This window comes from Thunnus albacares, chromosome 3, assembly GCF_914725855.1.
Source record: "Thunnus albacares chromosome 3, fThuAlb1.1, whole genome shotgun sequence".
Lineage (NCBI taxonomy): Eukaryota > Metazoa > Chordata > Actinopteri > Scombriformes > Scombridae > Thunnus > Thunnus albacares.
In genome coordinates, this window is record NC_058108.1 from 21,951,811 (window position 1) to 21,972,483 (window position 20,673).

Sequence of the window (20,673 nt, forward strand, 5' to 3'; positions counted from 1 at the left end):
CTTTTATAATACGCCTTATGCACCAGACTACAGGGCGGATTTATGGTAGGTCGCTCGACACTTTTGATAAGTATCGCTCAACAGAAATTAAAGAGTCGCGCGACGTTTTCAATGTACACTTCGGCGAAAGCTCTCAGTCGTCTCCATGGTAACCAGAAGCTACTGTATTCTCCAGCCGGCTTGTTTAATTTCATTATATCATCCTAACCGGGACTAATTAAACAAGGACGTTAAAGTTACAGACCAAAATGTCAATAAGGAAATTCAGTGAAAACTATCTCCATGGCGACGTTAGTACCACTACCCAATCACATCGCGCGACAAAATATGACGGTGTCCGCCACATAACAAAATTCTCCAGTTTCGCGACATGAAAGGCAAGTGTCGAGCGACACTTTTATCTGTCGAAAATATGTCATTTCTGTCGAGCAACACTTATCAAAAGTGTCTAGGGACCTGCCATAATCAGCCTGTACTGCGCAACCGTTGCCAGGAAGTGACGTTGCCCAGATACAAGGCACTAGCATTTTGTTTTAAATGCAGCTTTACGTTTAATTTACTTGTCTCCTGGACGGAATAAACATCCTGTAAAGGACCACATGCAGCGGAAAATGCAAATATAACGCGACAAACTGTTTATGGTGCGGCCCTTTGCCAGGTGAGATGTTGTTATCATACAGCTAATGCTTTAGCTAAAGCTATATCTTCACTGAACTAGCAAACTTAGCAACGCTAGTTAACGTTATCAAGCTGTAAGTCATGTTATGACACTTTCAGGGTTTAAGCTATGCTTTGCCTTCACAGAGTGTAAATGTTTTAAACCGTATCTGTTGTATAAAGTGCCGTCATTGGCAGCAACGTTGCCATAACTGATCAAATGTTATGCTAAATTTCTGCATGTGTTAATAATAAGTTGCAGACATTATTGTAAAGTTGAATCAGCTTTGGTATGGAATAACTTAACAATAATGAGACAATAGTTAAGTTAATGTTTTTGCAGGTTTTAGCTCCTAAATTAAAATGTTTTTTTTTCCTGCCATCAAATGCAGGCCATGAACATGCAAACGCATTCCCATAAAATCATAGCACCATAATAGTGCTCCCATCCTAATAAATCAACATGCTGATTACAGAATTTAAGAAACTAATAACCACGATATAAAATCATAGATGTAGAAACATAAAACTATGTCCTATATAATACACATACTTTAAACAAGAAGGGTAAAATAACCATTTAAGATTCAGATGTACTTGTTTTACTATTCAAGCAGACAATTGGTTTCCATCCATTTCTATTTGATTTAAATATCAATGAACAGATTCTTGAAACCTGCTTGATCAGTGTACAGCCATGTGAACAGCAATTGTACACATTGTGATGTAATGTGCAATTTAGAGCTGCGACAATTAGTCAAGTAACTGATTAGTTGATTGACAGAAAATTAACTGGCTACTATTTTGATAATGGAATAATAGTTTCAGTAATTTTCTAAGCAAAAATAAAAATTGTTCTCTAGTTCCTGCTTCTCCTTTGTGAGGATTTACTGCTTTTCTCTTTTTCAAAATCATTGTAAATGTAATATTTTTGGGTTTTTGATTGTTGGTCAGACAAAAAGAGACATTTGAAAACATCATCTTAGACTCTGGAAAAAACATGATTGACATTTTTCTTAGTTTTCTGATACATAACTACATATACATAGACTAAACAATTAATACAGTAATTGAGAAAATAACCGGCAGATTAATTGATAATGAAAATAATCGTTAGTTGCAGCCCTAGTGCAATTAATTTGGAAAGGACATTAGAATATTTCATATTGAAATAAAGTGATTGAGTGGAAGATTATCACAGACTTGATGTTTATTGTGATGGATTTTGTAACACAAGCAAGTTTTAAGAGTTTGGTGATTAATTTTTATGTTTTATGGAAACAAATAGCTAGAAATCAGTGGATGTCTGGAGTGGCATTAATTTTCTTAAAACATTAGTATTTTTTGAAAAATAGTTAGCTATGATGTAATGTACAGTATATGTGATTAGTAGTAAATCATGAAAAACCAGTGATATGGTCCTTTAACCTTTAATGAACTAAATTTCATTCTTACACTACCATACAGGTCCAGTGTTTACTTGCATCTGTTGAAACGTGGGGCAGACTGCCATGTTCAACCCCAGTGAACTAGAAGGTGAAGTGGATCACTCATTTTTTGACAGTGACTGTGATGATAGCCAAGTCAGTAGAGATGGAAGGAAGAAGATAGATGGAAACTTGAAGACTGAGAAGGAGACGCCACTAGCACGTGAGAGGCTACATGCAAATACAGCTGGTGGTTTGTCCCCGAGGACTGATCGGGCAAAAAAGCACCTGAAGCGAGTGGAGGACAACAGTAGTAGTGGAGCAGAAAGGAAAGAGAACAGCCGACAGTCAAAGGAAGAAGTGAGGAGCAGGACGTCCAGCATATCATCTGTTGCCTCTGCATCACATAAAGTAAACAATAATAGCAATGATGGTAAGGAAGACTCTAAAAAGTCCAGTGGAACATTTATGGCTTTGTTGGCCGAGGCCAGAGTGGTAGATGATGAGGATGTGATTGAAGAAGAAGTGTTATCATCCAATCCCAAATGTTCAGGCTCAAAGGGGAGGAATAAAAGATCTCCTACACAATGCCGCCGAAGTCCATCTCCCACTTCAAGCGAGATCAGCACAGACACAGACTCAGTAAGGTCCTGTAGCAGTTTAGAGCCTCCCAGGCCCAGCAAGCCTTCTTTATCCCGTGGAATGAGAAGGACCAGAGTGGGCTCAGTGAGATCTCGAAATTTGCCACCGCTCTGTACAGAGCAGTCAGACGGTACAGTGACAGATGTGAGCCCCCTCTCATCTCCTGACATCAGCCCTCTCCAGTCCTTGGACCTGAACCGCACGGAGGGTGAAGATGGGAGCCTTAAAGAGCAGCAGCAGGCGAGTGTGCCCTCCACTGGCCTTAGTAACATACATCGAGATGACTCAGATCCGGATGTGGATGAGTGTGAGTAAAACTCTGCCATTGTTGTCTGTCAGTTATATTTGCTATGATGTATATGATATATTCTAAAAAAAAAGCATATTAAAGGAGATAGCCATTTTTATTTTTGTACATATACATTTTCCATGTATTCTAGATGTACTTGATGGAAAGAAAAAAAACAAACCATTTGAACATCACATAAAATGCAGTAACTATCTTTTAAAGACCAATTAAAATAACAACTTCCCATAAATCAGGCTCTCTCAGCTCAGGGAGTCAGCTCGGCGGTAAAGTGGTCTACAGCTATCCAGGAGGGAGGAACAGGAAGAACTACTCCTTCACCAATGATGAGGTCCGGCGCATAGATCGTGAGAACCAGCGACTTCTTCGGGAGCTGTCACGCATTTCACCAACATCCAGACCAGGAAGTGCAGCGGGAAGGAAATCCTACACAGCGAAAAAAAACTTGCCTGTCGTTCTCCGCTCTCACAGCGCACTCAAGAGGCAGAAGGAACAGCAACGCATCGAGAGGGATAACCTGGTGAGTTTGATAAATATGTTTTTTAAATGTTAATTGACCTCCCTTATGATATTAGCATATATGGCAAGAGGTTAGAAAATCTATCAATTCTTTGTGATTAATTTTTTCATCTTTTCTTTTCAAACCACTTTCTTCAGTGGTCTTTAAAATGAAGGAAACAAACATTTCTTTTGCTTTACGTTTGTGGTTCATTAGCTGTAGCTTAATGTCATCTCTATTCTTAGAGTGCAGTAATTGAATATGCTGTGTGATCAGTATATCCACCCCACACATCACATAAAAGACACCTCATTTGTTCTGCACAAGTAGAACTAGTTCTATGTATTTCAAGATCGGTAAATTACACAATATCCTTAATATTCTGCCAAAGAAGTGATTTAGATTTAATTTGAAAAGATTTCAAAGTGCTCACACAGTAGGAAATGCAGTAGGTGACCAGTCTGTTCCCAGCTAGAAGCCAGTAAAGCCTTTTTGTGACCACTGAGGGACCTGTGTTCTTAAGGGAATTTCTATTGACTGTGGGCCTTTTTTCTGGTTCCATTGCTTCATATGGAGTTTTTGCTTAGTGAGGGATTTCTGCACAGCATGCATGTGGGAGTGTGACTGCGTGTATGACATTCAGCGACTTGCCTACACTGTTTTGCCTCATGCTGTTTGGTTGTGTTTGCTGTGAAGCACCACATTTTGTTTATTTTCATGATTTAATTGGAATTTGCAGAATTATAATTTTGGGCTTAATTTCTGAGTCAAATACTTGCTCATTTTATGAATGATAAACACTATTTGAATATGATAGAGTGTGTTATATTTTGTTAGTCAACAACCAGAACAAATATGTTCATCTAACAGTGAATGGCTCTGTTAATCAAATGCTAGGAAAAACTTTTCTCATTTACATAACACTCCTGCTGATGAGTAGGGCTGTAGTCAACCAAAGAAAATCTTGGTCGACAAAAATCGTACATAATTGTCAACTAGCCAATTAGTCGTGCGTGCCTGGCGGGGGTTCTTGTTGTGTCATTATGAAGAAACACAGATTCAGTAAACGTTCAGTACATTCAGTAAACAGTACAGTTAGACCCAGCAGTCTCCATTAGATTTGGCGAGTTCAAAGTTGTTTTCACAGATAATTTGTTAATCTGTCCCTCCCGCCGCAGAAAATAATGGATTACTCCTGGAAAGCTATTGATGTAGCACTTTTCTCCTTATGAAAATACACGGAGATTATTCGAGCAATGAAAATTTAGTCGGACGAGAGCATATCGACCAACTAATCGACCAGTCGACCAGCAGACTACAGCCCTACTGATGAGTCTTGCTGCATATTTAATTCTGGTATAACACACACTTGGAGACACTGAAGACTTCTTTTAGGAGCATATATACAGTATGAGGAAGTGCTTTTATGTTCAAAATGATGGTTGATAGTTTCCCCAAGAAAGCTACACATACTGCTCACATCCTTCCAAGGGAAACATGACTAGAGATGTCAGGGCATTTGCATTTCTGATTTTCTGTATGTTTATGGTTTTTATTAATTATGTATGGATTTGTTTTTGGTTTTTTTTCAGGCTTTCCTGAAGAGGCTGGAGTCCGCCAAGCCTTCACCCGGACTGAAGCGCTCAGAACAACTGGCAGACTATCACCGCCTAGTCGGATACCCCGGAGCTGCTCAATCCTCCATCTATACATCCACCACAAATAAAGAGATGTCCACCAGTAAAGAGAGGACTACCAGCAAGGGAATCAAAAGGCAGCGGGAACAGCAACGCATCGAGAGGGACAACCTGGTGAGTTTGCCTTCCTGTGTGGGATTTGATCTTTTTTTTTTTCTTTTCTCTTCAAACCACTTTCTTCAGTGCTCTTTAAAATGAAGGAAAGTTGGATAGAACAAAACATTTCTTTTGCTTTACGTTTGTGGTTCATTAGCTGTAGCTTAATGCCATTAAGCTTTAGCTCAACAATGTCAAATACTGCACCTCTTCAAATCTGTATCAGAATTTCCTTGGATCATCATGTAGCAGCTAAGTAGTATATGATCTTGGGAATGTGATTTTGACCTGGTTGCAGTTATATAGCTGCAATGAAATGGTAACTATATTGATAATTGATTGATAATTTAAGTCCTGAATAGGAGGATTTGCTGCTTTCCTCTGTTATGTCATTGTAAACTGAATATTTTTAAATTTTGGACTTTTTGTTGGACAAAATAAGACATTTGAAGGCATCACCCTGGATTATGGGAAATTTTTCTGTAATCTCTTACATTTTATAGACAAATTATTAATTGATAATGAAAGTAATTGTTAGTTGCAGCCCTGATTTGCTGTGTTCACTTTAGCACTGGTGTCAAATTTTGGGCCAGTGTGGAGCAGGAATATCCTCAAGGTCAAACCTTCGCAAGAGACCGCTGATTCGTGACATTTATTCCTGTCTCCTGTCAAACTGATCCATCTAAAAAAGGCAAAGTGCCAAATAATCTTAAAACTAATCAGTGGTTATTTAGTCACAATGCTAAATATAAAATAATAAGATTTAAAAAAAACTGCTGAAATAAATACACATTTAATATTTGAAATTTTCAGTCACAACAAATGGATACAGGTACACAACAGCATTTGAATTGGGGGTTTATCAGAGTTATTTAAATTTAATTAATTATCGGTTGATACTGGTGATGAGATTTCAGGTTTCTTATTTGTGTAATTACGTGTATGTAAACAGACACTAAATACGTAGCTACTGTTGGTTATTTAAATGTTGGTTCTCATCCTTGATTTGTCAATAAAAATATATTGTTTGCAAATGTGTTTTAATTGAGGTTAGGGCAGCAACTAACAATTGTTTTCATTATCGATTAATCTGCTGATTATGTTCTCGATTAATGGGTTAATCGTGTCATCTATAAAATGTCAGAAAGCAAAGAAAAAAGCCCTTGATAAATTCTTTAAGCTCAAGGAGACGTCTTCAAATATCCTGGTTTGGCGGAGCAACAGTCCAAAATCAAAAGATATTCAGTTTATTATCATGTATGACACAGAAAAGCTTGAATAAAACGATTATTTGATTATCAAAATGATGACCAATTAATTTTCTGACAATTGGCTAATCAATTAATCGACTGACTGTCGCAACTTTAATTGTGGCAATGCAGCCACCCTCTCAAACAGGGCTATAAATGATGCATTGAGTGTACTTAATCAACTAGACAACATTACTGCATCAATGATTTTCCTACAAAACATGTCCGCATGTCTGTGTGTCATATGCTGATGTGTTTTTAATGGAATGTCTTGTAATTGGTTTTAATCAATTTTTGTAGAAGCAGAAAGAAAATCATGTCTGCAATTTAAGTAGTTTAATTAATAACAGACACATATCAGTCTGTGTGTACATAACTGTATGATTTTGGGCAATTATATTACTTATTTTAATAGGTATTTGCCTCCTGAAGTTGATATATATCTAAAGACACCAGCTAGATAGTGTAGGTGCAAGTCAGTTGGGCTGAGTTAGTAGCAGTGTGAGAGAGCCTCCCCTGAAAACAAACACGGATGGATTTGGACAGATGGCAGCAGGTGGCGGGCTTCAAGCAGCGCCACGGAGTGACATTATGAGACAGTTCAACCTCTGCAGCCTTAGCCTCTCACCCCGTATATTAACCCTGCCTGACCGCTCAGTGATAGAAACCCAGTGCTCAATAAGTGGCGGTGTTTAAAATGAATCAGGAAATGATCATTAGATTAGCTACTGGCAAACAGCAGGATGCTGCTTCCTCCTCAAGCAGGTATTTTAAGTGAAAACAGAAAACTTGCATTCATTTCTTCAACATTACTGTCACTAATGTTTCTCATTATTGTTGATTTTAAGATCTTACATTGACCATTAGGGGTTTTTGTTATCAAGAAATGTGTTTCAAACCATGTCAGGACAGACTGTCCTCTATCTTCGGTCCAACTCTCTACGTTGTCATGGATGCTTTTCGCCATCTCTATTCTTAGAGTGAAGTAATTGAATATGCCGTGTGATCAGTATATCCACCCCACACATCACATAAAAGACCTCGTTTGTCCTGCACAAGTAGAACTAGTTCTGTGAATTTAAAGATCAGTAAATCACACAATATGCTTAATTTTCTGTCAAATAAGTGATTTAGATTTAGTTTGACGAGATTTCAAAGTGCTGACACATTGGAAATGCAGTAGGTGACTAGTCTGTTCCCAACTAGAAGCCAGTAATGCCGTTTTGTGAACGCTGTGGGACTTGTGCACTTTAGGAGAATTTCTATCGACCGTGGGGCTTTTTTTCCAGTTGCATTGCTTCATAGACAGTTTTTGCTTAGTGAGGCATTTCTGTGCAGCATGCATGTGTATGACATTCAGTGACTTGCCTACAATGTTTTGCCTCATGCTTTTAGGTTGTGTTTGCTGTGAAGCACCACATTTTGTCTATTTTCATAATTTAAAGGGGACCTATTATGCTCATTTCCAGCTCTATGTTTTTATTGTTGGACTCCACTAGAGTAGCTTTTCATGATTCACAGTTCAAAAAACTCTTTATTTATCTCATAATGGCCCTTTATGCAGCCCTTCAGTATAGACTTTGTCTCTTTACAGTCCGTTTAAGCTCCTGTCTTTTAACAGGCAGTCTTAGCTTCTGTCTTTTTAAGGCCCCCCACCCAGTGAGCCCACTCTGTTCCGATTGGTCAGCTTCTGGAAGCTGCCGAGGGTCAGCACGTATCAGAGTCGTGTTAAGTTACTGCCAATGCAAACCCAACATTTCCTGCTTTACTGCTTCATATTAAAAGCTTTTAAATTACTAAATAACGGGAGACTTTTATTGTGAAGAATTTCCAGGAAGTGAAATGTGGTCCTCACTGAAATAGCAGAGGTTCGTTAGCGGTGCTAAAACCGGTCAACACAACAACATATGTAGATATTTGGAGCTCTTTGTTCAGCGGATCAGTTAGAAATAATGCACGGAGCAACAGTACAAGCAGAAACAGCCACAGTGATGATGATGTTCGATGAAGAGCTGCAGACAACCAGCACACCTTCAGCAAGTAAAAAATTTATTTTACTTTGCCTGCTGTGTAATGGAAAAACACTCACAGCGTGCCAGCTCAACTCCAGTCATGGCTCGGCATGACTACCCCCAAAACAATAGAAAAATGTCATAATTTTAGCGAGTGGAGCAGTGAACCATATAAAGAAATCCATCACGAGCTCACGTCAGCTCGGGCTGAAAGTAGAAAAAATGGTGGGAACCGAGCATTCAGAGCAGTCTGAAGCCGGTGCTTTTTGCTAACAGGGATTACTTCTACCTCATTATTTGACACGTTTGCCACTTTTAACATGAACATCTTACAGTTTGACATCATAGATATGAAAATAAGGAAAAGCATAATAGGTCCCCTTTAATTGGAATTTGTAGAATTAGAATTTTGTGCTTAATTTCTGAGTCAAATACTTGCTCATTTTATGAATGATAAACACTATTTGAATATGATATGGTGTGGTTTGTAGGTCAACAGCTACAACAAATATGATCGACTAACAGTAAATGGCTGTTAATCAAATGCTAGGAAAACTTTTTCTTATTCATATAAAACTCCTGCTGATGAGTCTTGCCGCATATTTAACTCTGGTATAACACACACTTGGAGACACTTAAGACTTCCTTTAGGAGCATATATACAGTATAAGGAAGTGCTTTTATGTTCAAAATGATGATTGATAGCTTCCCCAGGGAAGCTATTGACACTGACCTCATATACTTTATATGCCCACATCTTTCCAAGGTAAACATGACAGGAGATTTCAGGACATTTGCATTTATGGTTTTAATTATATACAGATTTGTTTTTTGGGGGGGGGGTTCAGGCTTTCCTGAAGAGGCTGGAGTCCGCCAAGCCTTCACCTGGACTGAAGCGCTCAGAACAACTGGCAGACTATCACCGCCTAGTCGCATACCCAGGAGCTCCTCAATCCCCCATCTATACAGTATCCACAACAAATAAAGAGAGGTCCACCAGCAAAGAGAGGTCCACTAACAGGAAAGCCTCAGGTAGGTGACTCATGTCTATATCAAAACATATTTTAAACAAGCATTACTCATTCAGAAGGTACAGATGTGCTAAGATGGTGTATTAGGCTAATATGCTAAATTAATGGGCACTCTCTAATACAATACCAGTTTAAATTACTTACACATTGTCAGAAATTAAAGCCAGAGTATTACAGTGTTTAAAAAAAAAAAAAAAAAAACGCTTAAATCTTTTGTAATTTATATACCTGACACAGTATGACAGTATGGTGACCGAATACCTGCTCATACCAGATATATAATATAAAACTTCCCTCTCAATCATGTGAATTCCTCCACAAAGTTACATTTTTCATATGTACAACTGAACCATCAGGGAGACGTGGATTATCATCTTAAAACAGATCACCTGTGAGAAACCACCTGCTGTATGCACCTAATCCTCACTGAATGATCTGATTCCACATGAGCAGGTTGATGTATGTGTGTGTGTGTGTGTGTGTGTGTGTGTGTGTGTGTTTGTCTGTCCGACTGTCTGCAAAAATATTATTCCCACATCGAACACTTTTCGTTGGCCATACTCATTTTCTATAAACAGCACTTCCTAAATGTGAGTGTTATCAACTTTGAGTCGCATATCTGAAATAATCCCTAATATTTACCTAACAGAAATATTTAACCTCTTGCGCACAGGTGCTGAAAATCTGATTAAGACATGTGTTCTGCTGATGTTGTTTATTTTGCAACACAGTGATGTAGAATAACAAAGACACATGAATAAGCCTCAGTAATCCAGTGTCTCGGGATGTCCTGCGTAAACTGGCTTTGTTTTGTAGCAGACTGGTTTCATTTGCTCATGATGATTTAAACAAAATGGATCAGAGTGTTTAATGGCACTGTACCGCGACTCAGCACTCCTCAAACCGGAGGCTGCAGATTTATCAAACATATCTGCCCCGCTGCCCCCAGATGGCTACAGAGATTCAGTTAACTGAAGGAGAAGAGTTTTATACAGTATAAAACAGCTGTGGATGACAGTTACTGGTAAGAATCACCCATTCATTCATAGATCAGTAAAGACTGATGTTCCTGCTCTAAGTACATTAAACTTCTATTTTTTTTACTGTCGATTCAAATGGGCATATTGTTGAAGTGTGTTTAAAAAAATAAATAAAATTGGGGCCTTTTTTCATCGTTATTCCATAATTACTGTCAAATTCTTTAAACTTTATGTCATTGCATGTACTTGTTTTGATACTTGATGTGGTGAAAAGGTTCATATATTAAATTAAAATTTTTACTTTCTTCTTAGTGTAAGTTTGGAGTAACAGTGTAAAATGTTTGGTTTCTAATTTAAGAATGAGATGGTTAACCTCTCTCTGTTGTCCACACCAGCAGGTAAGTGTCCTAGGCCTGCCAGTGCCGCCCACCACAGCACCAGAGCAGTTTCCATCACCAGTGACTCCAGCAGTACACCTGTACCCAGGTTAAAAAAACTCAGCACAGCCCGACCAGCTTGGTGCTGAGGACATTGCTGTTTCCAGCCATCCGATGTACAAAGAAGCGCATCACTGGGTCCTATTGACAATATCCGTTGTTTGTTGCACTTGAGAAATGTTTTTACGCAATTAAAAATGTATTAGTGTTGCTTTATATATTGTTCCATAATAAATAAAGCTGCTTATTTTGCCAGTTGGCGTTGTGGTATTTTACAGTTTCAAACAGACGAATAATGAACCGATAAAACATTGTCTAACCACATTTTTCTAATGATATTTCTAATGATTCTAATATTAATGACTTGTGATCACTTCATACCAAGTGGACACATACCACACACAAAAAGAAAGATACTTTAATTGTTCTTATGGAAGTGATTGTGAAATCCAAGGTATTTATGTGAAACTTACTTTTAATATTGTTAATTTTAGAGATTTCTTTACAAAGTCAAAAAGGCTAAACCTGTAAGTCTGTGTGTTTATGATACATACCTTTTGTCAACAACGAGAGCAAACAAACCCTAATTTATTTTGGTTCTTTCTTTTATAGTCTGAAACTAACGAGATGACAGGTTGCCATGACAACAGAACAGCTGCATCAAATAAACAGTAGACTAAGAAATCTTTATTCTTATTAAAATAATGTATGAGGTGGGATACAGAGTCAGAATGGTCACAACATAACAACACATGGGCCTCAGCATTATGAAAGGTAGTGACATCATCCTTTTCATCAGCACAACTCCACTGAACCACCAGCTTGACTGAAAGACTGGCCATGCCTTCAGGCACAGTGTAGACGGGATATATATACAGATTTCTGAGGAGACGCATCAAATATACCAACCATCCCCGGGCTGTAACACAAGAGTGCATGCCCACATCATAATTCACCACAAGCTGTTATCCCTTTATAACAAGAACTAAGACTTAAGCAAGGTGGAGGGTTTCTTTTTGGGACTGGTGGATTACAGACTTTATTAACCTATGTGTACTTCTTGATCTCGTCGTACAGCACCAACACAAAGGCACCACCCATGCCTCTGATCACGTTGGACCAGGCACCCTTGAAGAAAGCTTTTGATCCCTCGTCCTTGAGGATCTTCCTCCAGCAGTCGATTGTGCCCTTGTACATGATATCAGCTGTGGAAATGGAGAACATGGATAGTGATGCGTAATGCCCATAAATGCATGCGTAAAGTGCGTAATTGCGCCAAATACATCACTGTAAGGACATGGTTTTACAAGCTCAGCGACGCTCACCTCCTTTGCGTCCAGACTGCATCATCATACGACGTCTGACGGTGTCGAAGGGGTATGAGACAAGACCAGCTGCGGCGGTGACAGTCTGGGCAATCATCCAGCTGACGACGATGTGCGTGTTCTTGGGATCTGGGAGCATACCTGTTGGAAGGAGAAGAGTTTAGTCACACGCTCGTCACAAGAAAATACACATATAGTAAGATAAAAACATGTTAAAGGTCAAGTCGAACAGATGTGCACACCTTTGGCTGTGTCGAAGCATCCGAAGTAGGCCGCTCTGTAGATGATGATACCCTGGACTGACACGTTGAATCCGAGGTAAAGACCCTTGAAGCCATCGGTTTTGAAGATCTTGCTGATGCAGTTTCCAAGACCGGTGAACTCTCTCTCAGCGGCGCCCTTGCCGATGTCGGCAGCAAGTCTTGTTCTGGCGAAGTCAAGAGGATAGACGAAGCAGAGGGAAGTCGCACCAGCGGCACCACCAGATGCCAAGTTGCCAGCGAAGTAACGCCAGAACTGTGTTTTTTGATCCACTCCACCGAGGAAGATCTTCTTGTACTTGTCTTTGAAGGCGAAGTTGAGGGCTTGGGTGGGGAAATAACGGATCACGTTGGCCAGGTTGCCTCTCCAGAAGGAAATAAATCCCTGTTCCTTTGGGATCCTAACCACACAGTCCATGATTCCCTTGTACTGGGTCTCTGCGGTGATCTGTTTGCTGGCATGCTGGACCTGCAAACAAGGACAGAAAAAAGGTCATGAAAAAAAAAAGACACATTAACTTTCCCAAAAATGTGACAAGTTCTCTAGAAAAACTTTGTGGAAAGGAACTGTGCCAGGGCACTTTTCCTCTGAGCAACAGAAAACATTATTTTTGTGAAATTTTAATTTTAATATTTTAATTGTAACAATATCTTTATTTGTATTTACAGCATCTTAGTCGGTGTTTAATATTCTACGGCCAGGAGTTGTGAATTAGTTGTAGGCCTAGCCCTCTACAGGCGCACTCCTGTCACTTGAGAATCAGCTGTGTATTAGATTACATACTTCAAGTTAAATTTAGCAATTTACTTTCACTGAATATTACTGCGGTCATCTGTTACATTGGAGTAATAGTTAACTTATTAAACGTAGTAATAGCTTGTAAATGTGTATTATGGCCATTTTATTGAAGCGCATACTGTATACCGTAATGCGCTCTTGTCATCATCGCCAACACTGTAAGAGCCAGTGCGTAAAACTATCTCCTCATTGACGATGGACCTCTCACGTGCGTCTTGACATTACGCACAGACCATATGAACCTACTAGCACAGTTGAGTTTTTCTTCCATTAAAAATATTCCAGTTTAACAGTTTTAGCGTTTGGTTTACCAGTTATCCAACTTTTACGCACACTTTACGCACACAACAGTGAATATGCGGTCACGCTGTGGGAAAAAGTTATTCAGTTAGTTCGGTTATTTTACCTGTAGCAACAACTTGACTCTCTCAATGGGAGCGACAGCTGTCTTGGAGATGGCAGCGGCGATGCCACCAGCCAAAAAGTCCTTCATAAAACTAATCACCGCGTCCGACATGGTTGGATGTCTCTTGTGCGGATCTGAGACCCTTGACTGTTCCAAACCTCAACAAGGTCCTCAAGGAAACCCAACGCCTCTTCAAGTGGACGAAGCCCCCCCATCTGCCTTAATATATGGGGGCCATTTATCGCGAGAATTTTGAGTGATGGATTTGAGGTTTGTCAAACAGATAAACGAGATTGGATAAATATCCGAGGTTAAAGTTCAAGACGTGCGCCATGTTCCTGAAGGAAATAGTCGGCCGAGCCGGGGACGTTTAAAGGACACAATCTATGCAATTTGATTAGAATAAAAACACACTTTTATTTCTACCCTAATCCAATCCTCAACATGGCAAAGACCTTTACCTGAAGTCCTGTAGTTAAACAGCCTCCTCACCCACAATCCAAACATAACACAGCCTGCACTTATAGGTCAATTGAGTTTACAAAAGTCTTAAAATGAAGGCAGTAATTCTATGAATACATTTAAAATGGGACAGACCAGGTTTATAGAGCACTTTGAACATCTCAGAGTTTAAGTGTAAAGATGAGCATAAAGAGCTTAAGTGTAGTAAAAATGACCTTTTAACCTACATGAACATACACACACAGAAGCACGCTACACAGGCACGCACAAGGATTTCATTGATCTCAATATTTTCAAACACAAATGCTACTAGGAAAGGTAAAATTATAGTAAGCCTATATATTTTTTAATCATTATTATCATTATTATTATTATTATTATTATTAATAGGGAAAAGGTTGTCGTTTTGGGTTGAAATACAGCTTATTGATACTGTGTCACTGTTACTGTATTTCTTTTTAGATTGGCCTTTTCCTCGAGGACAGTTTTGCTGCATATTCATTTTTAGCACCTGTTGGAAACATACGTCAAGTTTACTCAAGATGAGACACAGTAAGAACGGAAAATACAGTTTTTCCTTCAAAATAAACATTCCACTAGTGCTCCACATGGCGGCAACCGTGTGTGAGTCGAGTTTATTGTGAAATGTCGTACCGGAAAGTTCACTCTGGCTGACTTGACATGCGCAAGGACGCAAACGCTCGCTGCTCTGACAGGAAAAAGCAACACGATCCAAACTGGTAAACCGGCCAACTTGGCTTCGTTCTGATGGAGTGAAGAGGTCAGATGTTTATATACAGTACAGTCTATAGGTCAGGCTCTGAACATAATGTACAGCGGCATGTTTTTTGAGGTTTTACGCTCTGTCCTCTCTCTCCAAGACTAAAACTTCCACCTTTTGACCACTTGTCGGCGCTCCTCGGCTGTGTGGATTCATATCCACAGTCATATCTACTGTCTGTCGTAGGTGAGGATATAAACCTCTCACTATGTTTCATGATTATATCAAACTAGTAATACTGATAACATTTCCATAGTAATATTAATATCTGTACTAATGACACTAACATTAAGACCAATACTGATCATAATACAGAAAAAAACAGCATTTAAGGCATTAAACTAAATCTAAGGGTGTTGCTCTGTTATCATACTTCATATCACCAACTCTTACAAATTAATTATAGTTTATTTTGTGAGTTTTGTGAGTCATTTTTGATCAAGTATCCCTTTATAATTAGTCCCTATTCCAAATTTTGAACCACAAATGTGTTTTGCATCCACAAATATCTTATCAGTCATTAATAAATGGGTGATTAATCCTTCATTAATGTTTCAGAGAGAAGAGAAAGTGTTTTCTTATTTGTTTATAGAGAAAATACATTCACAATCACACTATATTATGACCTCATGTTATCTAAAACAGGAGAACACCAGGCATAATTATTTCTATTAATTTTATTGAAAGTAAAGGATGCAACATTTTTAAACGGTAGGTTTCATTAAAACCAATAAAACCATCAATCAACACTGCCTGTAAACCACATACCCTCCTTTTCTGTCAGTTGTATACAATCGACTCTGCATTAAGTGTGTTAGTCATAAAACAAAACAACAAACTGGTTTGCGAATTTCAAACTAACAAAACTGCAAAAAACATTACTTTTACAGTCCTTTTTTGTTGTGCAGAAGTTGCATCTCGCTCTCTTTTGTCCCCTTGTGAAATTGACTGTGGGACTGCAGACTGATCAGGGCGAGATTCGAACTGCTGTGCTGCTGTGGCTGCTGTGGCTGGCATGTGGGGAATGTGGTGTCACCTTTGCATGAGAAAAGTCACAAGGACCTTTCCTCCATTTTCTCTATGTTGTCCTCCTCTTCTAATGATTTCTCTTCAACTCACTGCCTCCTTTTTTCATCTTGGAATAACAGATCCACCAAATCACTTCTTCCACTCAACCAAATGAGTGAAATAGGGGCTCAGGTACTTTTTATAATCCTATGAAAGCTGCCCTCCACTACAGGAAGGACTATGTTGGGCAACCACTATGTTGGTTGCTTGGTAATTGATGGGTTTGATTTGTTACTTTGTATAGGCTTGTTTGCAGGTGCAGATGCTCACCAAGGTAGGAAACCTGGCAAGTGTAGCAACACGGTGGGAACACAGCAAGTTGTAGTGACAGTATCAAGGTCCCCCATGAATTCTCTCCCCACTGTCCCACTGACAGAAATACACACACCATGCCGATTTATAGTTTCACTGTTTCAAAATTCCACATAACCACTCTTTACCTTGATTTGACCCCCTCTAGTAACTTTTTCTTTGAATAAATACACCCTCTATGTACAAATATTTAGCTGCAGCTGCACAAAAATAAATAATTTTGAAATATTTCTATTTTTGTGTAATCTGGGCCACTTTACGAAGTCATAAAGTTTCAGGCTTAAAAATCATCATTTAGCATGTGTTTACTGCTTTCAAATGTCAAAATGTGTCAAATCTGACCCATACAGGATATAAGGGTTAATAAAGCTACAGAGTGAGATGTAACTGGGTTTGCATATAGACCCCGTTTCCACCAGGATGGTACTAGAGGTTTTGGTTCCACCTCCCCATCTCCCTGCTGCTGTGTTGTGTTTTCTAGACCAGTCAGTGGGTGGCACTAGAGAGCTGGGTTACATTCAAAAACTGCCCCAATGTCCCCACAGTGCAGACGTGATACCCAGTGAGACAGGTGCTTTTTCCTCATTTACTCCACACTCCACACACAATAACACAAATAACACACCACTTTACTTGTTCTCCATAGGGAAATACTCTTAAGTAGCCCCCACCAGCCAGGTCAGAGGTCAGGCTCAGCTGCCGAACCTCGGTAGCTGGTTAGAGATTCAGCATCTTGTTCGCATCAGCTCTTCAGTAAAGGCAGATGCTTGCCGACACAGGAGCTTGCACCTGCTTTTTTTTGCAAGCAAAAGTTATATTTTTTTTACCATTTTCAGAGAAACACTTGAGTTGGACTCACATCTTACGCTTCAAAACTCTCATTCTTAGCTGTCAGGGATCTAAGTGTACAGTTAGATCTAACCTCTGTCTCTCATAGACATTCCTCAATCAATGAAATTAAAATCCTGTACATCTCAAACTCCCTGGATTGTTAATACGGTTTATATAATTAGTATCTGCAAAATAATCAGTTAGTTTGTTACTATACTGTAGATGATGTCAACCGAGAGAGTTTTATGTTTGCCTGTTTCCAAAAAGATTTAATTTAGAGTGACTTTTTGTAAAGCTCACCAACAGTCACCCATGTGTAGTTATAGTAAACATGACATTTTGTCGGACTACACATCATTTAGATCAGCAAATTTGCTTCTCATCTTATTTCCAGAAAAGGCTTTAATTCTTGTGTTTAGTGCTGCTGAAACTCTTTTTTTGTATGATTATTTAAATCTGATTTAGATTTGGAAAAAGTCGTTGCTCAGTAACCTTGGATCTCGGAGATGGAGGGAGGGGTTGTGGATGGGTTGGTGGGGGGGGGGGGTAGTGGGCTTGGATTTGCATTTTGAATATGAAGAGCTGCAGGTGTCAGACAGTTAGAAACCCGCCCCCAACACACACATAAACATGCATGCACACATACACACACACAAACGCATACACACAAAGCCGTTGGCGCACACAGCTCGTCCCTACGCCGATACAGTCACTGATATTATCTGTTAAGAAGCAACTGTGACAAGCATCTTTCTAATTCGTCTGATCCCCTACTGTCTATCTCAGACCAGTAGAGGCTCAAAGATAATAGAGATTATGAATGTCAGACAGGGTTAAAACCACAGATATTAGGGTCAAAACTCACCAGCATGGGACCACTGGCTGCTTTTGACTCTACTTTATGAATTTGCACAGTGATTCAGTTCCTCCTTAAATTAAAATATTACCTCTCTATAATGCTTGGAACTTAATTGGCACTTATTTTGATATTTGATGAATCATTTAAATCATTTTTAAAGCAAAAATGCCAAACATTTACTGGTGCCAGCTGCTCAAACGTCAGTATCTGTTGCTGTTTTGTGTCATATATGATAGTTAGCTAGATATTTTGGGATCATATTTATTATTTATTTTACTTGTTTATACTGTTTATATGTTGATTATTGGTCAGACAAAGCAAGAAATTTAAAGAAGTCCTCATGAGCTCCAGGAATTCACTATTTTCTAACATTTTGTAGACTGAACAATTAATTGAGACAATAATTAGCAGATAATTTGATAAGCCTTAATATACTATACTACCAGCAGCATAATCCAGCAGGTTTTACACAGAACAACACAGCTATGCATCAACAAAAGCTCAGCTCCCTCCTTATAAGAGATGATCAAGTTGGTTGTTTATTCCCATGAGTCTCCTGTTAAAAGTCGCACCGCTAATACAATCCTGTGGCTTCAAATCCAGCAGGCTGGGATGCACACTGGGCTCTCCTGAGCAGACAGAGAGGCTGAGCTCAGGGGGAAGGAGATTATTTAAGTTTACCCTCTTCTCACCCTCTTCAGCCATTTCTTGGCTGTTGGCCTGTTTTCAAAAAACGTTAAAAGAAGCTGACTGGAGAGTCAAAGGCACATGTGTGTGTAAAAAAAAAAAAGAGAGAGAGAGAGACAGCATCATGCAGCTGACGTTTCTCACCCGCAGTCAGGGTAGTGCCCATGGCAGAGCAGCCAAGGTGGACACACACACACAAACACTCACTCACACACACTCACACACACACACACACACACACACTCAGAAATCCCCATGACCAATCAGGAAAACCTGGAGACACACAGTCAGTGGGAGACAGAGGGATGGACATGGCAGGAGTGGGGGTGGAGGGTGAGAGACACTGGGGCTGAGGGAGAGAGGCAGAAAGAAAAGAAGTCCATGAGAAATTAGGGGTGGGGTGAAAGTAAGAACGAGAGAGAGAGAGAGTGTGAGAGCAGAACTGGTGCTGAAGTGGAAAGATGGACGGAGAAAGAGAGGACGAGTAGGAAATCTGAGGTTGGAGGGGGGGAGTCAATCTCTTTGGCTTTGCCTGAGTGACGGGACTGTTTCTAAACTGCATGACTATCTGTTGTCCATGTTTGGTTATCATCTAAAAATATCTTGTGATCATTTGTGTGGTCAGAGGAGACTTGGCAGAATATGATGGTCTAAACGTTATATGTGAGGTAGGGAAGTTTATCACTGTGACTGTTTGGCAAATCAAAAATCATCGGCAGTTTTTGCAAGTGATAATAGTTACATTTATTAATTGTCATAGTGATGCAATCAAATCTTTCAAAATCTCAACATTTTCAGCTTTATAACTGTAAAAATACTTTTTTTTTAAAAAAAAATCCAAGCACAAATCTTAATAAATGTATTTGGAGGTTCTTCTCAACAGAGAAACAGAGTGGTCTCTGAATTGTTTGTGTGCTGGTCCATTGTCGATTAATGCATCATATCGTGTTGCCCAGAATGACTGGTTATCAAGTGGACAATAGCATGCACTTCCATCTCAACTGTCTAAAAGTTGAAGACAGGCTGATTGCTGCTCTTCTACTCTCAAAATGGAGAGTTTTACAATCCAAAATTCCATCATATCACTAAAGTCAATTAAAACACAAGTTAGAGTCATATACAAACACCACCAGACAGGCAACAGAGGGCCGGTTTTCACTTCCCAAAGCAAACCCTAATTACCTTAAACGCACAGTAGTATATAGAGCAATGAAAACATGGAAGTCTTTACCGCTGTTATTGACTAAATTAACACAGAAATCAATGTTTAAAAAGCAAATAAGGAAACACCCAGGAACAACGTATTTGTAGGATGCTATGCATATGCCAATTTGTAGTTTTTTGCAGTGTAAGTTTAATGTTACTCTCTAATATATGTCTTATGTTTGCCAATTGTGTTGAGTCTAATGTTTAATGTATGTTTTTTAAATGTGGATCCCAGGAAGACTAGCTGTGCTTTAGGGCACAGCTAATGGGGATCCTAACAAATAAACAAATTTTCACTTTTTTTCATTGAACCTTAGTCAATTTGTAGGTTTGTTACTTCCTCATATGAATTTATTTTTGTTTTAAACTTCTGGGATAGGTGACATGTTGGCCCCGACTCTCTCTACATGTACATTTCTTTATAAGTATGAATAGATTTGTTGTCTATTGAAGCTGAGTAGACGTAATGTATTTAGAAGAACAGAGGTCTCATATGATATACTGTATTTGTCCCTCTTTCCGCTCTGATTCTAAATACTATCTGTACATATTGTAGAATTTATTTAGCAAATATTCTACCTCTGTCTTTCCTGTTTTGCCTTTTGTGTTTCATGGCACGTAACGGTAAATTAATTAGGTGTT

The 20,673-nt window shown here is 39.1% G+C and overlaps 2 protein-coding genes across 4 annotated transcripts; one reads left to right on the top strand and one right to left on the bottom strand.

Moving 5' to 3' along the window:
- Positions 1–357: 357 nt before the first annotated feature.
- Positions 358–11,290, top strand: cfap97 (cilia and flagella associated protein 97). Of its 3 annotated transcripts, none has more exons than XM_044346992.1 (6): positions 358–658; positions 2,125–3,033; positions 3,270–3,553; positions 5,125–5,343; positions 9,436–9,619; positions 10,994–11,290. In XM_044346992.1, the coding sequence occupies exons 2-6, from the start codon at positions 2,169–2,171 to the stop codon at positions 11,122–11,124; spliced, it is 1,683 nt and encodes a 560-aa protein (XP_044202927.1). In that variant the 5' UTR covers positions 358–658; positions 2,125–2,168; the 3' UTR covers positions 11,125–11,290. The 3 variants fall into 3 exon arrangements, with proteins under 3 accessions (XP_044202927.1, XP_044202928.1, XP_044202929.1); XM_044346993.1 differs by having other exon boundaries at positions 10,997–11,290; XM_044346994.1 differs by lacking the exon at positions 5,125–5,343.
- Positions 11,291–11,702: 412 nt separating this feature from the next.
- On the bottom strand, positions 11,703–14,051 carry slc25a4 (solute carrier family 25 member 4). The gene is made up of 4 exons (XM_044346995.1): positions 13,826–14,051; positions 12,603–13,089; positions 12,361–12,501; positions 11,703–12,240 (listed from the first exon to the last, which is right to left on the bottom strand). Exons 1-4 carry the CDS (start codon positions 13,934–13,936, stop codon positions 12,083–12,085), a joined length of 897 nt encoding a protein of 298 aa, XP_044202930.1. The 5' UTR covers positions 13,937–14,051; the 3' UTR covers positions 11,703–12,082.
- Positions 14,052–20,673: the final 6,622 nt, after the last annotated feature.